The 15,322-nt window shown below is 38.1% G+C and overlaps 1 protein-coding gene across 4 annotated transcripts in view; it reads right to left on the reverse strand.

Annotated features, from left to right (window-relative positions):
- The window catches only part of LOC121952370 (rho GTPase-activating protein 7), a 139,375-nt gene that overhangs the window by 57,400 nt on the left and 66,653 nt on the right, over nt 1–15,322 (reverse strand). The window contains exon 1 of one of the 4 annotated variants that reach the window (XM_088088935.1): nt 12,702–12,922. The exons of 2 other annotated variants lie outside the window; for them this stretch is intronic. In XM_088088935.1, coding sequence (XP_087945061.1) covers nt 12,702–12,714 — 13 coding nt within the window. In that variant the 5' untranslated portion in view covers nt 12,715–12,922. Of the gene's footprint in view, nt 1–147; nt 1,617–12,701; nt 12,923–15,322 lie in introns of those variants that run through there. One more of the 4 variants, XM_088088936.1, reaches the window with a different exon arrangement.

Raw genomic sequence — 15,322 nt, forward strand, 5'->3', positions numbered from 1 at the left:
AAATATTTGCCCTTAATCAGTCGTCTGTTTATGAAGTTTAATTACATTTGCATTTGAGTAGAAAAAAAAAACACTGAGAGAGAAAAACTGGGAGCACATACAGGCTATTAATTATCTGTGACTCTTGGAAGAGGCCATTTTAATTACCGCTAATTGGCTGAGTGTGGATATGGGAGCTTCTGAGAGAGAACGAAAAGAGATTTTTTCATGTTTATCTTCATCTTCAATCCGTTTGTCTTGCTTCACCCTCTGAGGTTGTTGCCATGGATGAACAGATTAACGTGACATTTTTCAATCATTTGCTCGTGGGAATTTCTCATTCTAAAGGTGTGTGTGTGTTTTGTTAAACAGTTGCAGTTTTTTTCATAGGAATTAACATAGCTTTGAGAGTCTTTGTGCCAAAGCTGAGATCTTAATCATTATGTAAGAAACCTTAAAACAACCTCACTCTGGTGTGTCAAATTAGTTTGATCAGTTTCAACAAATAACAAGGAGAAATCTGGTCCTTTTTCTCACCTTGACTGTAGCATTTGAGGGAATATCTGCTGAATTATAATTTGTTCCAACCTAAACTGATGAGGAATATAAAACAACAAAAAGACATGCAACCAAGACATGAAATCAGACTTCACTGATGGATGTGATTCAGAATGGCACAGAGTATCCAGGTAGGCTGCATAACATCTTTAGGAAGAACTGTTGCTATTTTTGCCCAGGCTGCAGATCTGTGTTTCTTCTCTTCACCGTCTAAGTAGTACTTCACCCACAAAATGACTGTTTGTAAATCAATAAGTCATGTCATGTTTCCTTTAATATGCAAAGAAAACCTTGTTTTTCTCACATGCCTCCACAAAAAACATGTATCGTATTGATTTACTGATTAATCAGGGACCAGTTCTAACAGAAACTAAGCACCTGTTTAGGAACTCACACACAACTTGTGCAGTATTTATCTAGACATATGCTCAGCACAGTCCAAAACACTTTTTTTTTTTTTTTTACAAGAATCACAGTCTGGCTTTGAAGAGAGCATAGATATGTTTCACTTTCAGTTTAATTCTAATTACAGTGTCTTTTGTTTGTCTTTGTTTTTAGCAAAAATGCACGTTTGGGAAGTACTGCGCAATCGACTGAATAAATGAGACTTAAAATGTACTGCACAAGTTGTGTGAGAATTTGTAAACAGATGTTGGTCCCCAATCCATCAATAAATCAATATGTTCACTGTTTATCACAGAGGCATGAAAGAACAGTTTTTTTTTAACAAATCCAAGTTAACATGGCATTAATTATTGATTTTGTAGAAGTGTTCCTATAAAGTAGACACTGAATTTAACATTATTTTTATCAATAGCATATACTATCTTATGTTTGCCCAGACTAGACAGTTTTACCCTTCCTTTAAACATGGAAAATTATGCTGCAGAATTATTTAGTTTGTATTTCCCAGAGTTTGAAAAATCCAAATTTCAAATTAATTTAACATTTCATTATTTTCAATTTTATCTCCTATAATCTAAATCTATTCTTTAATTGTACTGTTATATGTTTCTAGGCATATTTACTTTGAAGTTAAAATGTTTCCTCCCAAATAAAAACCCCACTCAGTCCTTTTTTTTTTAAACAGATTTGATTTACTTTGGCAGCTTGGGTAGGTAGATGTAAGGCAACATTAGGAACATGGTGGCAGGATTAAAATAACACCTTTCTGTACTGGTTTAAGTTAAAGTGGCAGCCATCTTGCCATACCCATTAAAAAGAACACATAAACTCGATGGGATGTTTGACAAGCGCATACACTCAGACAAGAAACAAGAACAGAAACAGGCACACAAGATTATACGCCTTCATCAACAACAACATTAAAAGTATGTGCAGAGGAACACACAACCAATTAACCTCCACTGCAGAAAGTCTTTTTGTGGAGACTCTGATACAAAGTATTAGAAAAGGCTGAGTGGAAAAGAAAACTTTGTGGCTTGGAGCATAAAAACGTTTTGTTGATCCGGGATGTTTACAATAAGAAAAATGATTTTCTCAGTCTGGTTGCACAGCTCAGAAGAGGATTTGGATTTTCTGAGAGGTCTCAAAATATTTGTCCAACACAACCCTCCCTGAAATGTTAAACCTGCTCTCTCTCTGTGCATAAGAGGCCCGTCGCGGTTAGATTACTGCCAAGGGCATTTCTTGTTTTCATATTCAGACAGCATGAAATATGGCCGACATTAGTCTCCACTAAAGAACAACAACAGCAGTTTGCCCGTGACGGATCGGGTCTTCAAACACTTCTTGTCTGCTGGTTGTGTTTTCCTACTTACTCCTGCCGAGATGAAGGAAAGGCACCTAATTCACATTTCATTTTTTATGACTTTTATGAAGGTTTTTTCTGAAATCCATTTGACAGTAGGGTGGAAACTTGGCTTATGAAGTGGTCTCGCTGTTTCCCAAAGACACCCGGGGATCAGGAGAACAGCAGGTTTCAAAGCAGATGTCCCAGATATGTAAACACATGGGGGAGAATTCAGCGAATGTAGCAATCATCAAAATGACAGAAGGGGAAGACAGAAAGTAAGCTGATTTAAAGTGAGAAACAGGCGAAGAAATTAAAAATTGAACGGTTAAATGCGGAGGAATTACTACAAGTATGTTTCCTGTGACCCTTCAAATGTCCTGTTTGTTAAACATTGAGTGCAGAGCCCATTTTCCGGCATCACGATGGAGATGTGACATTTGAGATAGAAAAGGGATCAAGTGTGCTTGCAGAGCGGCAGCCTCACATGTCTGCGAGAGGATCTGTATATCCAGGGATATGTGAATCTACCGGAGTTAGAGCCCTGAACTTGAAAACCCATGCCACTTTTTGTCGATGCTGACAACACTGAGCTCTGTCCCTTATCCATTGCTAGCACTGAAAATACAGCCGGTTGTTCTGCAACCTTGAGGGTCGCAAGTTAAAAGCCCTTGACGTTTAAACCAGTGTTCCACTTTAAATAGGTCTATAATATTCTGCTTGAAGGCAACCAAGGCTCACAGCTTAGAGAAGGAGCCTCTGTTGAAAATGTTTTAAGGTTGCAGTCCTAAAGTCTGCAGAGAAAATTGTAGTGGGGAAAGGGAATTATTATCACTTTAAGAATTATCTTGGAAGTCTTTGAGTGAGAACTCACTCTGGGGCAGTTGTGGATGGAAATGGATTAAAGTTGCATTGTAGGCAGGACTGGGATATGAATGTGTTAAAGTCAAAATTATGAGTCGGAAGAGAAAGCCCCAAAACAAAAGTTTGCTTTCTGTCATTGCTTACACGCTGCAAGATGTTTGGATGTTAATTAACAATTGGCATCTTTACAACTTAGAGGCTCCAAAAGGAAGAAAGTGAAATAAATAAAACATTTCAGCATCAAAGCACCCAAATCAAAGCATTCATTTAAAGATCCCCCTTTATACGAAGAGGTAAGAAAAGATTCAATGCTGTGAGTCCAGTTTTCTACAAGGAGGGCTGTAGCTCACTAACCTCTTGGCGGGACACAGTTTGGAGTTTAAGTTTTAAATATACTTCTCTGTGCAGGTAGAGAGGTGTCCAATGTTTTACTTTGCCATTTAGACTGTTTTAATCTAGACCAAGTGTTGGCAACATTTACCTTTACTATAAAAATTAATTAATTAATAAAAATTTAAAAATAATTTAAAAAAAAATTGTGTAATAAATAAATAGTCTTTCATTTTAGAACATACTAAATCATTTCCTAATTCAGCTGGAAACTGTGGTTTATAGGAAAAGTTATGTAAACAGGCATAAACTACAATGTTTTTGTTTCACTATTTTCAGTGTTATTTGCATTTTGGTGGCAAATTAAAAACAAGGAAAGAGTAGACAAAAAATGAAAATACAAAAATTTGAAAAGTTGACATGAGCTATACTGCTTGACTCGCTTGTGAAATTTTTTTAGAAAATAGTCAAATCAGTTGTCAGAGCCCAGCTTACAAAACAACTGGCCTAACTTACAGCAAATAGCTTAGTCTCTGTCTGCTGAGAGGATGACACTCACAAGGTCAGTAAGTCTTAATGGCATCTCAGATTATTTGCCCTCAGTTAATTAAAAACTGCCTCCTCTGTTAATTAATTAAACTGGGTGTAACAGTGATATGTATTGTCTAGAGCTGTATTTCAAACATTGACAGGTCCTTTTTATAAAGGGATAGTTCAACCCCAAAGAACTGACTTTCCTCTCTCCAATATAATGGAACAAGATGGCACTTAACTAAATTCATTTTAAAAACTTCAAAGCAATGTCTCTTTCTAGAAATCATGACTCAGTTGCTCAAGACAATCCACAGACCTTGTTGTGAGCAGTTTCATGTAGGAACTATTTTCTTTCTAACAAACTACACCTGGCAACCGTATGACAGTGCAGAAGGAAGCGTGCATCTACTCATAGACAAGAGCCTTGTGCTCAAGACAGCATGAGAAGAAAACAGTAATGGTGGCTTCTTGTGTGAGATGTTAAGTTAGCTAGCTCCGTGGTGCTAGGTGAACTAAGTAGGTGCATGCTTCCTCCTATGTGGTGATACGGCTGGTAGGTGTAGTTCAAAAGAAAGAAAATAGTTCTTAAGGAAAACTGCTCACAATTTTAAGTAATTGGTCATGATTACTAGAAGAGACAAAATTGCTGTTGAGTTTTTCAAATGTTGCCTACTTTTTTCTTGCTATGAGCACCACAGTTCCTTCAGTTTATTATTTGGAGGGAAGGCAGAAATCTCTACAGCCAATACAGCCCGACACCTCGCATTTGATTTAGTAGCAAGCCACTTCCCACCATGCCTTCCCCCCAACCCCCATAGAAATGGGCTAATAATGCGGAAACACTAAATCGCAGTTTGAATGTGGAGCTACATCTCTGATGACAATAAGTCATTTCAGTGAGACATGAAGAACAAAAGTGACGTAAACACATTCTGCACTTGGAGAAACAAGAAGAAAGAATGACCCTTTAACATATCTGACCTAATTTCCAAATGAATTATTATGAGTCCAGTCAGGAACAAAACACTGCTCACCTGTCAGACACAACAATAAACTTCATACTGTTTGTGTGTATTTGGTCACCGACTTTGACCGCCACATTCAGGGGCCCCTTAGCTCAGTGTTTACGTAACTGATGGTATCTCTCAGGCTCCTGTATGCCTACAGAAGGGAATGTCCTCTTCCCTTTCCATATGACTCCGCCTCTGAGGAAGTTGTGATTTGGCCCCTCTGGACTATGATAAGAGATTTGGATGTGTGATTAGGGTTGTTCCGCCCTGCTAGCGCCAGGAAGCTGGACAGTGTGTCTATGTATGCTAGGATGAACTGGGTGGGCCATTTGTGTTTACACTTTTCTGGACAAAGTTTGACGTGGAGTAACAGAATTACTGCTCACTGGAAATTAGAGTCATTTGGGGTCACATTTGGGGACAGCTAAATGTGTGAAAGTAAAATGTTACATAATCAACATGGATCTGAAGTTCAGTTTTGACATCCTTTTCCTGTTGAGGCTGATTACAGTGTGCTCTGTAGTTTTTTTTTTACCCTGTTCTCCATCTTTATGGTAATATGAACTTGCTAGCTGCTGGCTGAAGCTTCATAATTACCACACAGACATGAAAGTGACATCAACCTTCCCATCTAATTTCGCAGTAAGACTACATTTACCACTTCAAGTTGCATGTCTCCCTGAATCAGTGAAGTTGCCACCTAAGAATTATGACGTTCTATCTGCATTCCGATTGGATTTGAGATATTGAGCTTCAAAGTCTTGCATCCCGTACAGCAATAATGACATGAACCTTTATTTTTTCTAAATAAAAAGTCAAAAAATGGATATAACTCAAACAAAAAATACCTCACATAATGTTTATAGTTTGTCACAGAATAAGGATATATAGATAACTGAATTTTGACAAAAATGTCAGATAAAATGTTCGAATTTTAATGTAATGTTATGTAATGAAGTTGTTTTATATCCATGTCTGTGAACGCATGGATGCTTCAGTGACCTTGACCTTTGACCACTAAAATCTAATCAGTTTATCAAGCCTATGTGTGCCAAATAGGAAGAAATTTCCTCAAGGTGTACTTGAAATATCATGTTCATGAGAATGAGCCAGATGCAAGGTTACAGTGACCATAACCTTTGACCACCAATATCGGATTGATTCATCCTAAAAATCCAAGTGGATGTTTGTGCCTAATTTGAAGAAACTCCCTCAAGGTTTTCTTGAGATATTGTGTTCACAAGCATAACACAGATGCAAGGACCTGGACCTTTGACCTATGACCACCAAAATCTAAGTCTCAGTTTGCTGAGTCCACATGGACGTTTGTGCTAAATTTAATGAAATTCCCTCACAATGTTCTTGAGATATCACATTATGTATGTATTAATGGACCCAAAAACATAAAAAAAGAAAGAATAAGATTTTTTTTCCAAAATGTCACACTCTCCTTTTAAGGGGAAGTGAATGAGAGTTAAGCCAAGCTGTCACACCTTATATAGTATAATGCATTTTGACCATTTTACTATCTGACCCTCTGTGTCTCACCAAATCCGCAGTAACCTAATGCCAAACAAGCTCAGCTTTCTCCTCCCGTCTCACACAATCAGTCATATTTCTGAGCAGCCCCATTCCTTCAAAGTCCAATATTGAACTGATGTTTGAGGGCTTTCACACCACTTTTACGCCTCACTTAACACTCGAGTAGCTGGTGGGGGGATAAAGTGAAGTCACTGCTCTGCTTGCAGTTCAGGGAGACCCTTGAGAGTGTCTCACAGAGTTGTGGTTGAAGATCAGAGGTATGTCAGCTGTCAAAACGGCGAGCAATGTTTCCCTCCTCTTATTCACTGGTTCTCTGATGGTATTCCCCTGTCAGTCCAGTCAGCTCCGCAAGGGGAAGTTTAAGATGTCTGCGGTCACGAAGGGCTGAAGGGGCGAATACTAAAACTCTAGTCTGTGTGTGTGTTTAATACAACTTTTCTGATGAACAAGGACTTGAAAAATCTGCCCAAGTCTTGCATGCGTTAAAGCCACAAACAAAACTTTTATAATCTTTAATATTTAAAAAAAAAAAAAAGTATATTTCAAACCCCAGTCACCACAAATATTGTTGTGTCTTTGGTCTGCTGATGTGGGCCCTGATCATAAAAGCATTCATATGTTGTATTATGAGTTCCAAAGAAGGTTATTGAAAAATTTCACTTCTGTGATGGATCTCAGTGACGGATCATTGAGTGATATCCTGTAATAATGGTTTTCTAAAAGATTTGTCTTTAGAAGAAGTCGGTCTGTATCAGATGATCACGTGGTATAAACAGACTAATTTATTGATTTTTATTTTGACTGAAAGAGCTATGAAAGCTTGTAGTACGTAGCAAATTGCAGTTCACAGACAGACGGTGAACGTAAAGACACCAACATAAAATACACTACTACGAACGCAAACATTTGCAGTGAGCGTAGTTTCAGCTCCTTCAGTGGAAAAAAACATATTTCAAAGCAGGGAAACTGAACTTTTTTCATACATTTGAAACCTTATTTAACATACTTTGTTTTTAATAATTGAAATTTGACTGGGTGGTTGAAAAGACATTTTTCTGTGGTGTGACAGACTTTCACATATTTAGTTTTTACTTCACCAATACTTTTGATATTTGTAAAACTTGCTGGATGAGCAGCTTTCATTAGAATGAGTGGGCATGATTTTGGAGTCCAGTTTTCATAATACTAAGCAAAGCACAAATGTGCTACTTGATAGTGGACAAGCCAGGCCAAGATTTGACCTTTTACTGAACTTAGTCAGCATGCACATAGAGGACCCCAACCCTTTATTAATTACTGGAGAGGAAAAGTAATCACATTATGAATACTTATTATAAAGCAGCAAAGACAAAACATCTCACACTTGCCAAAAAGGGAACAAAAATGATTAACCTCATGGCTGCATGTTTCTCACTCATAACAATATGCTGCATTAATTTCCGGCAACTGCTGACCCTGCTATCTACAGCAGCCTGCCGTTATTACAGCAACAACAGCACAAAGATTACTTTTATAAATTAAGAACTGGACCAGCAAGTGATAGCAGTGGTAGACACAGGGCTCCAATGCTTTAAATCAAGACACCAGACAGTATTACAAATAATACAGTATTTGCACATCAACACCTGCTTTTTCATGGCAGCCTCTTGTGTCTGTAGGAGAAACAGTACAGAGGTTTCCTGAATATGATTCAGCTGTCTTTACTATAAGATGAACCCAGGGTCACCATTTTTCATTTAGTACGAGAAGTAACAACCAGAGGAAGAGGAACATAAAGCATACATAGAGCTCTTTAGTTGTACTTCGACAATATATGAAATACCAGCATCTAGATTTTTAAATAGAACTTGTAACAATGTAAACATTAATTCTTACAGAACTGAGAATGGAAGATACAATGAAGTTATGTGGGTTTGATGCTCATTGACATGGCAAACGTTTGTAACGATGGACTACATGTGGGGTTTGAATAAATCAAAGTTGTTGATGTTGATTAGCAGTTACTGTGCAACTAGAGACATTTGCTCCCACACACTGTCAGGACTCATTAAACCCGTTCACAGAAAAAGATCTTAGATTCCTTCTTACTTCAGGAATGATGACTGACATGTAAACACTGGCATTAACCTACTCTGGGTTTTAATATTTGACTCACAGTGGCTTGGATGTTTTGTTTTCTGAAGATCTTGAGAGTTTTTTTTCTCCTTTAAGGACAAACACAGAAGCAGTCAGACTTTCTTAAGCCTGGAATTAACCAGGGAAAAGCAACACAAACAGAATTCAATTAATGCAACAAAACGAACCACGCTCCAGAATTTAGTTTCGGCTAGGAGAGGTCTCATAAAATGGAAGTCTGAGAGTCAAATTGCACAAAAGGTGTGAAAGTAGCCAGTGCTTCTTTCGGCAAAGTAACAGACAACCTTATCTGACCCCGATAGACCAGGACAAACCAGGAACCGTCATTCAGAGAAACAAATTCCACACTTAATATGGAAAAAGTCATAAAGGCCACTATGACGGTGATCCTGATGCCTGCCTATTGTCACAGTGAAGTAAAAAAAGGGTCCACTTAAGACAGGCGACGGACTCCGAAAACTACAGCTGCTGGGAAATATCAGCATCCGAGTCAGGTTACATTCCTGTGAAGTGATAACAGCACAAACTGGATGCAACACTTTCACCTGTTTGTCGTGCAGAGAAGTTAGCCAAAGGTTAATCTCTAAAAACAGATTCTGCATAACATGCAGAGTCTGTCAGCGACAGGACAAGGTTTTGATATCAAAAGAGTTCTGGTTCCCATCTGTAGTCTGTTGTATTTCCAGGAGTATTGACCAACTGTGTTTAAACAACGTGTAACAATCAGTGTGGCAAGACGGAACGCAGCGATCAAGATGCATTCTCAGAACCCATCGACTATTTTCTGACAACAAGTTACCTTATACAAGTTACAAGTTATACAAGCTTTTTTTTTATATTTATGCAGATATCTGAATCACCTAATCTTAGGGATATCAGAGAGATGAGTGTTAGGTCAGTTGTTCAACACTGAGTGATTGTGTCCAGTTTATTTAATTCCTAGTAAAATCAATAATATTATACAGTGCATACAGTGAAAGAAAAATGAGACTGTATTAGGTTAGTTTAAACTTTGCCAACCCACAAGCAGAGTTTTCTATCGAAACAGCTGACACTTGAAATAAGGATTTCTTCAGGTCCCTTCTGCAAGTTATTCAATTAGCTACTTTGCAAAACAACTATATATGCTATATATGCATATAATTATATCAGGCCTACATGATTTATATTATCTGGGTCCCCTTTGACCCATGTCCACTTTGGCTTTATTGTAAAATTTAAGGTTTGCAGTTAGGTTTATGCCAATGAATGCAATGAATTGTTTGTAAAATTTTCCTAAAGGCCACAAAAAGTAACAAAGCTAATTTCTGGCTTTTGATTTGCCACGTTAATGGTTTTGTGCTTATTAATTATGTTTTTCTATATTTATGTCCCATCCTCTCATGATAAGGTGCAGTTTTATTCCCGTCAGACTTTTCATGAAACTTCAAGGCTGCAAACTCTCTCTCTGTCTCTCTCTCTCTCTCACACACACACACACACACAGAGAATGACTTGGCTCATCCTCAGCTGGCAGGTATAGCTGCATTAGCTCATACGTAGGTAGGTATAATCCTACAGTATAATCATTCCTCCATGCTGTTGCCCTCCGTTGCTAACAACACTGGCAGCCAGTGGAAAGATGGCTTTACCGAGTATGGATAAACGCTCTTCTGTTACTGTGAAGCAAACTGAAGGAACTACAGGTTTTTTTTTTATAGATACAGATATGACACAGGCCAGCAGTGTATCGCCGGGCAGAAAACCAGCTGTCACCAAGCCAAACAGAACCACACTGAGAGATTTCCTATATTCTCTGAAATCTTGGATTGCTTCAGCTGTTGTGTTGTCTATCCAAAATTTACTTTTTGGCTCACATGCCACAACTACTACAAATCCAACCTGGCAAAATGTTGTTTTTACTGTCATATCAAATGATATCTTTTTGAAGATGTCCACCCTTCCTGTAAGTTGTGCTTTATGTAAAGAATCACCCTCACCTGCATCATAAGATGAGATGTCTTACAAAGCAAATATGTGCCCCATATGGAATAAGAGGAATGCTTGCACTCATCAGGAAAGGATTAAACAGCCTAACAGAGACACCACACAAATTCTGCTCCACTTACTGGTCTGTGAAGGCTCAATGAGTCATTCGGCTGAGTTTGAGCATCGCAGGCAATTGAGCCGTTTACCATCATTTCATTCATGCTGCAGAGACTGTGAAGTTATATAATTGCTAAGACTTTCCTAAACTAGAGTTGACTACTTCCATGACTCTCGCTGGCCTTTGCATCTTACTTTGGCAGCTTTGTTGGAAGAAATCTAAGAATGTCAAATTTCCACTACTAATTAAACAACTAGGTTGACTTCTGAATTATTCTGAGGAATAAAATAGGCCATGTGTTTGAGGTTTCTACACCAACTGCACCTACTTCTTATTGGAGTTGACATAATTAGAATTTTAGTTTTGTTTTTTTCAAAACTAAGTGCACATTTGTCACAAATGTACTTCAGGACCTAATGATGTGACAGGGTCACCATACCGCTACAATATTCATTTGGGCTCAAGCTGTTATTTTCACTTCAGTACTAATTAAAGCACTGCTTATATAAAGTTATCAGCTCAGCAGCCAGCTATTTGCAACAGCTTTTTTCCACATAAAGACAAGTATAAAACATCCACTGGACCACACAGCTGAACCTCAGTCTGATGAAAAGGTGGTCATAGACTGTTTTTTAGATGGTTCAGAGTTTCAGACCAATGACAGGTAGTTCTGGGGTGCCATCATCAGAACAGGAAAAAGGAAAAAACAATGCAACAAAACAAAAAAATACAAAAAACAAATGTTCAGTTGACATTTGGCCTGAGAGCCTGTTGGGAAACAAGAACTAGTTCTGCTGCAAAATGAGCTCACTACTCTCAGGCTAATGTGAAGCATATGATTAACATTGTGTAGGATTGTAGTGTCACAATTTAGCTGAAAATGTTGATACTGTGACAAAATAATTCAACTCAGAGATTCTGACTTCTGACATTGACATGACCAACTACATCGCTTAACTTTGACCTGTTAAGCCAGTGACTTATTTATCTGAAAACTGAAGTCATAACATTCTTTTTGTTACTTAAAACATGACTGCAGATTTTCTTGTCATAATCTGCACCACACATCCACTGACACACAACAACACAGTGAGGAAGTTTTAAGGTAACTCTTTATGTTATGTAATGGAAGTGCAAAAGTGAGGTCCCCTGTTGAAAGCAAAAATGGCAGATATCAGGTCACACATTTCAGAATAAAAGCAACCATTGCTGAATAATTTACATCTGATTTTCATACAGGAGTGCATTACTGCAGACATACACATTTTTAAAGTTTTTAGATACAAATTCACATTCAAAAGTTTGAATATTTGCACACTTTTCTTTAGCAGGCGATCCATTCTCTACAACAGATTGCATTTTAAAAGTAACCCACACACATTCAAAGTGAGTCCTACGCCCTTTCCGCCAGAGAAAAAGCTTTTTATTCTACCAGAGTTCAAAACGGAGCTCGTGATGTTTTCAGGCCCACGGCCTTCAAACAATAAAGAACTCTCAGTCGATACTGGAGTGTTTCAAATTCCTTTACTGCCCCATGAATCAAGAGCAACCTTATTACACTTTAACTAAAACTACTGAAACATATTTCCACCAAAAAGTCTGTTAAAACTTGCTGCAAAGTATCACTCCAGCTTCTTATACTCCTTATAATGTGAAATCCTTCCTTAGCTAATTCCAGAAAGACTTGTATAGGTGGCCCAGGAGCCAAAGTGGGTCTAATTGAGGCTCAATCAGGTCCTCATTAAATACCACTCGTTAAGCTAATTAACCAATCATCTCCTTAATGAATGCCATCAAGCCCCAATTGTCAGTTGTCATCAAGTAGAAAACAGGCAGAACTGAAAGGCACAGATTCTCATTATCTTCCTGTCTGTCATTTAACGCAACATGTGAGCTGCAGCAAACTTACTTGTGATCAACATGCTTCTCAGGTCTGAAGTCTTGGATGGAGGGGACTTTAACAAATGCCCATGTTATCCCTGAGAATTGGTGATTATAGATATAAAAAGTTAAATCCAAAAGTGAAAAGTCATATATCCAGTGTTGCAAAGGAGCCGTAAAGTCCAGTTGTACTGGTCATGTTGGGCATCATGTTAATGAAGTCATTGTTAGAGATTTCCCTTTACCCTCACCACTCCCCTTCCTCTGGCCCGGACCGGACCATCTGAACACCAGAGGGGGGAGGGTGTCCTAAAAATAACCTGAGGTAAACACTTCAGACACACGAGCGCCTGCCTCAGGAGACAAAAATGACTTTGAGTTTCTGTGACTGTTTGAGACGTGGAAGAAGTCATGGACAGGCCAGTCAAATTAGGGAGATAAGATCTGTCAACGATGAATGTTGCTGGCCCTCCCTGGAAGGGGATGAAGGATCCCAGAGTGAACCAGCTGCCCACTTGGTACAAGAGTGACTGCCGATTTCCGCAGGGCAAGAGTTGGCTTCTAGGCAGGCGATTTTTCTTTCCTTTTGTAATACTATCATTTAAAATAGGCCACTCAGAAAGTCAAAAGTTCCACTTTGCCACAAATGAGGTCCGTGGTGAAACTCATGACACAAATCAATATTCTCTTCCGCTTGGGCTCTACACTATAACTCTCAGATGATGAAATCACAAGGAGAAAAGAGCAAGGAAATTAACACAATTTTCTCCTTTGAGAAGACTGAATACTTTCCACCAGCTCTGATCTCTGACCTGCTCATAGCTGTTAGCGATGGTGCAGGGGCTTTGAGAAAGAGTCACTTCAAACGAAACGGAAGAAAGATATCTAACAGGGGGAACATCTTGACACAAGTAAGCGAAAGTCCTTGCCATGCCCTATTAGCCTGTAGTTCTTCAAGGTTTCATCTTGGCTCAGTCCAAGGTATACCATTAGCGTTAATGGCCTTCCATTTAATGCGTAGGTGTTTGATTATGGGATTTTAAATGTGAATAACTCCCTCAGAGGAGAGGGGAAAAGAGAAGAGCGGTCTGTATGATTTGCTACATTAATTCACAAGTGGAGGGGGAGAAAGTGGGAGTATGTAAACAGCTAATGGACTTTTTCACAGTCTGTCGAGAGTCACAGAGCAAGAAGAAGAAGAGGAGTGGAAAAAGAGAAAAATTAGGTCAAAACTTGTTTTTTTTTTTTGTTTTTTTTGGCAACATTTCTGAGAAGATTTCAGAAGCCTGATAAGTTTGTTTATAGGTTAAAAAAGATCTGTAAACATCTGGTTGTGAGAAATATAGAGCAGAGTCAAACCCTTTTCAGGTATTTCTCTCAATTCACATTTTTGGCCAGGGTCACCAATCAAATTGCCCTAATTCTAAATGGTTAATTATAACTTGTGAATCTAGCTTAATCCTGACAGCTGTCTTGAACAGACGGAGCAGCAGGTTTACCCTCAATCAGTTCAACTGCCTGCTTTACATTTACTTTGATATTTTAAAACATCTATGATTTATGTAAACGTGTGGGACATTCGATTGCAGACCTCCACAGCTGAGCCTACTCCAAGGTCTCACAGATGAAAATGTAGGGGGATTTTAAAATCCAAAAAAGGGACCTTTCATACCCACTTTCCACCAAGTCGCCTCCTTCATCTTTTCTGTCCAACCTGTAGAATATGACATGCCCAATAAGTCGTAACAGTTTAAATTCTAGGTTTAGAAAAAAACAGTCTTTTATTGGTTCCAGTTGAGAACAATCTGTTCAGGTTTTGGTTGAAATGCTCCAAATGATTCAGAATTAGGTGACGAACCAGAGTCACAGGTAAATCAAAAACGAGTGGTAAGGAAACAGCTTGAGAAAGAAATATTTTAATGTTTGGAAGTGATGCAGGAAGTAGTTCACTGGGAATTTCTTGAAGCAAAAGTTCTACATTTTTAGAAATTTGTTTTTTTGCTTTTTGATGTAGAGATAGATGACTGATACTTATCTCATATTAGAAAAAAGGCTGGAAACAGATGGAAAGAGCTAACCTACAAGCTGGAGCTTAAAAAATATCTGCAGACACTACTACTTTTTTTAAGGTCAGAAACAATAAAAAAATCCATATTTTTACTGGAAGTCAATATTAGGTATTAGTACTTGAAAAAAAATGGAAAAGTACACTGCACTTTGAGGTATAGGTGCAAATACAAAACTATTTCACACAATGCAGAGGATAACATTCTACTTTTTTGCTGTCATCACTATGTGAAATCATAATTATTTGACATTTTTTCACCTTACTGTGTCCCTCTAACCTCTCAGTGCAAATCTATGTCCTTGATTTCTGCAGCTTTAATGTAAAATTCCATTTTCTCTCTGAGCTTTTAAAGTAACACACTATATAAGAAAAAATATCACTTTTTTTCAAAATAACTAACTAAAGCCGCTGAATAATTTGCCACCAATGACATTTGTATTCCACCCTTTTTTACTGCACTTGGATTCCTTCATGTATTTATTCATTTGTAAGCAGTTAAACCCTCATCTCAAAGTCACACAGGGGAAAGAAAGGCCTGCTGTCTCTGGAGCTGACAAGATGTTGACTGTAGAAATGAGGAT

Source organism: Plectropomus leopardus, chromosome 15 (assembly GCF_026936395.1).
Source record: "Plectropomus leopardus strain MGB_pleo_1.0 chromosome 15, ASM2693639v1, whole genome shotgun sequence".
Lineage (NCBI taxonomy): Eukaryota > Metazoa > Chordata > Actinopteri > Perciformes > Serranidae > Plectropomus > Plectropomus leopardus.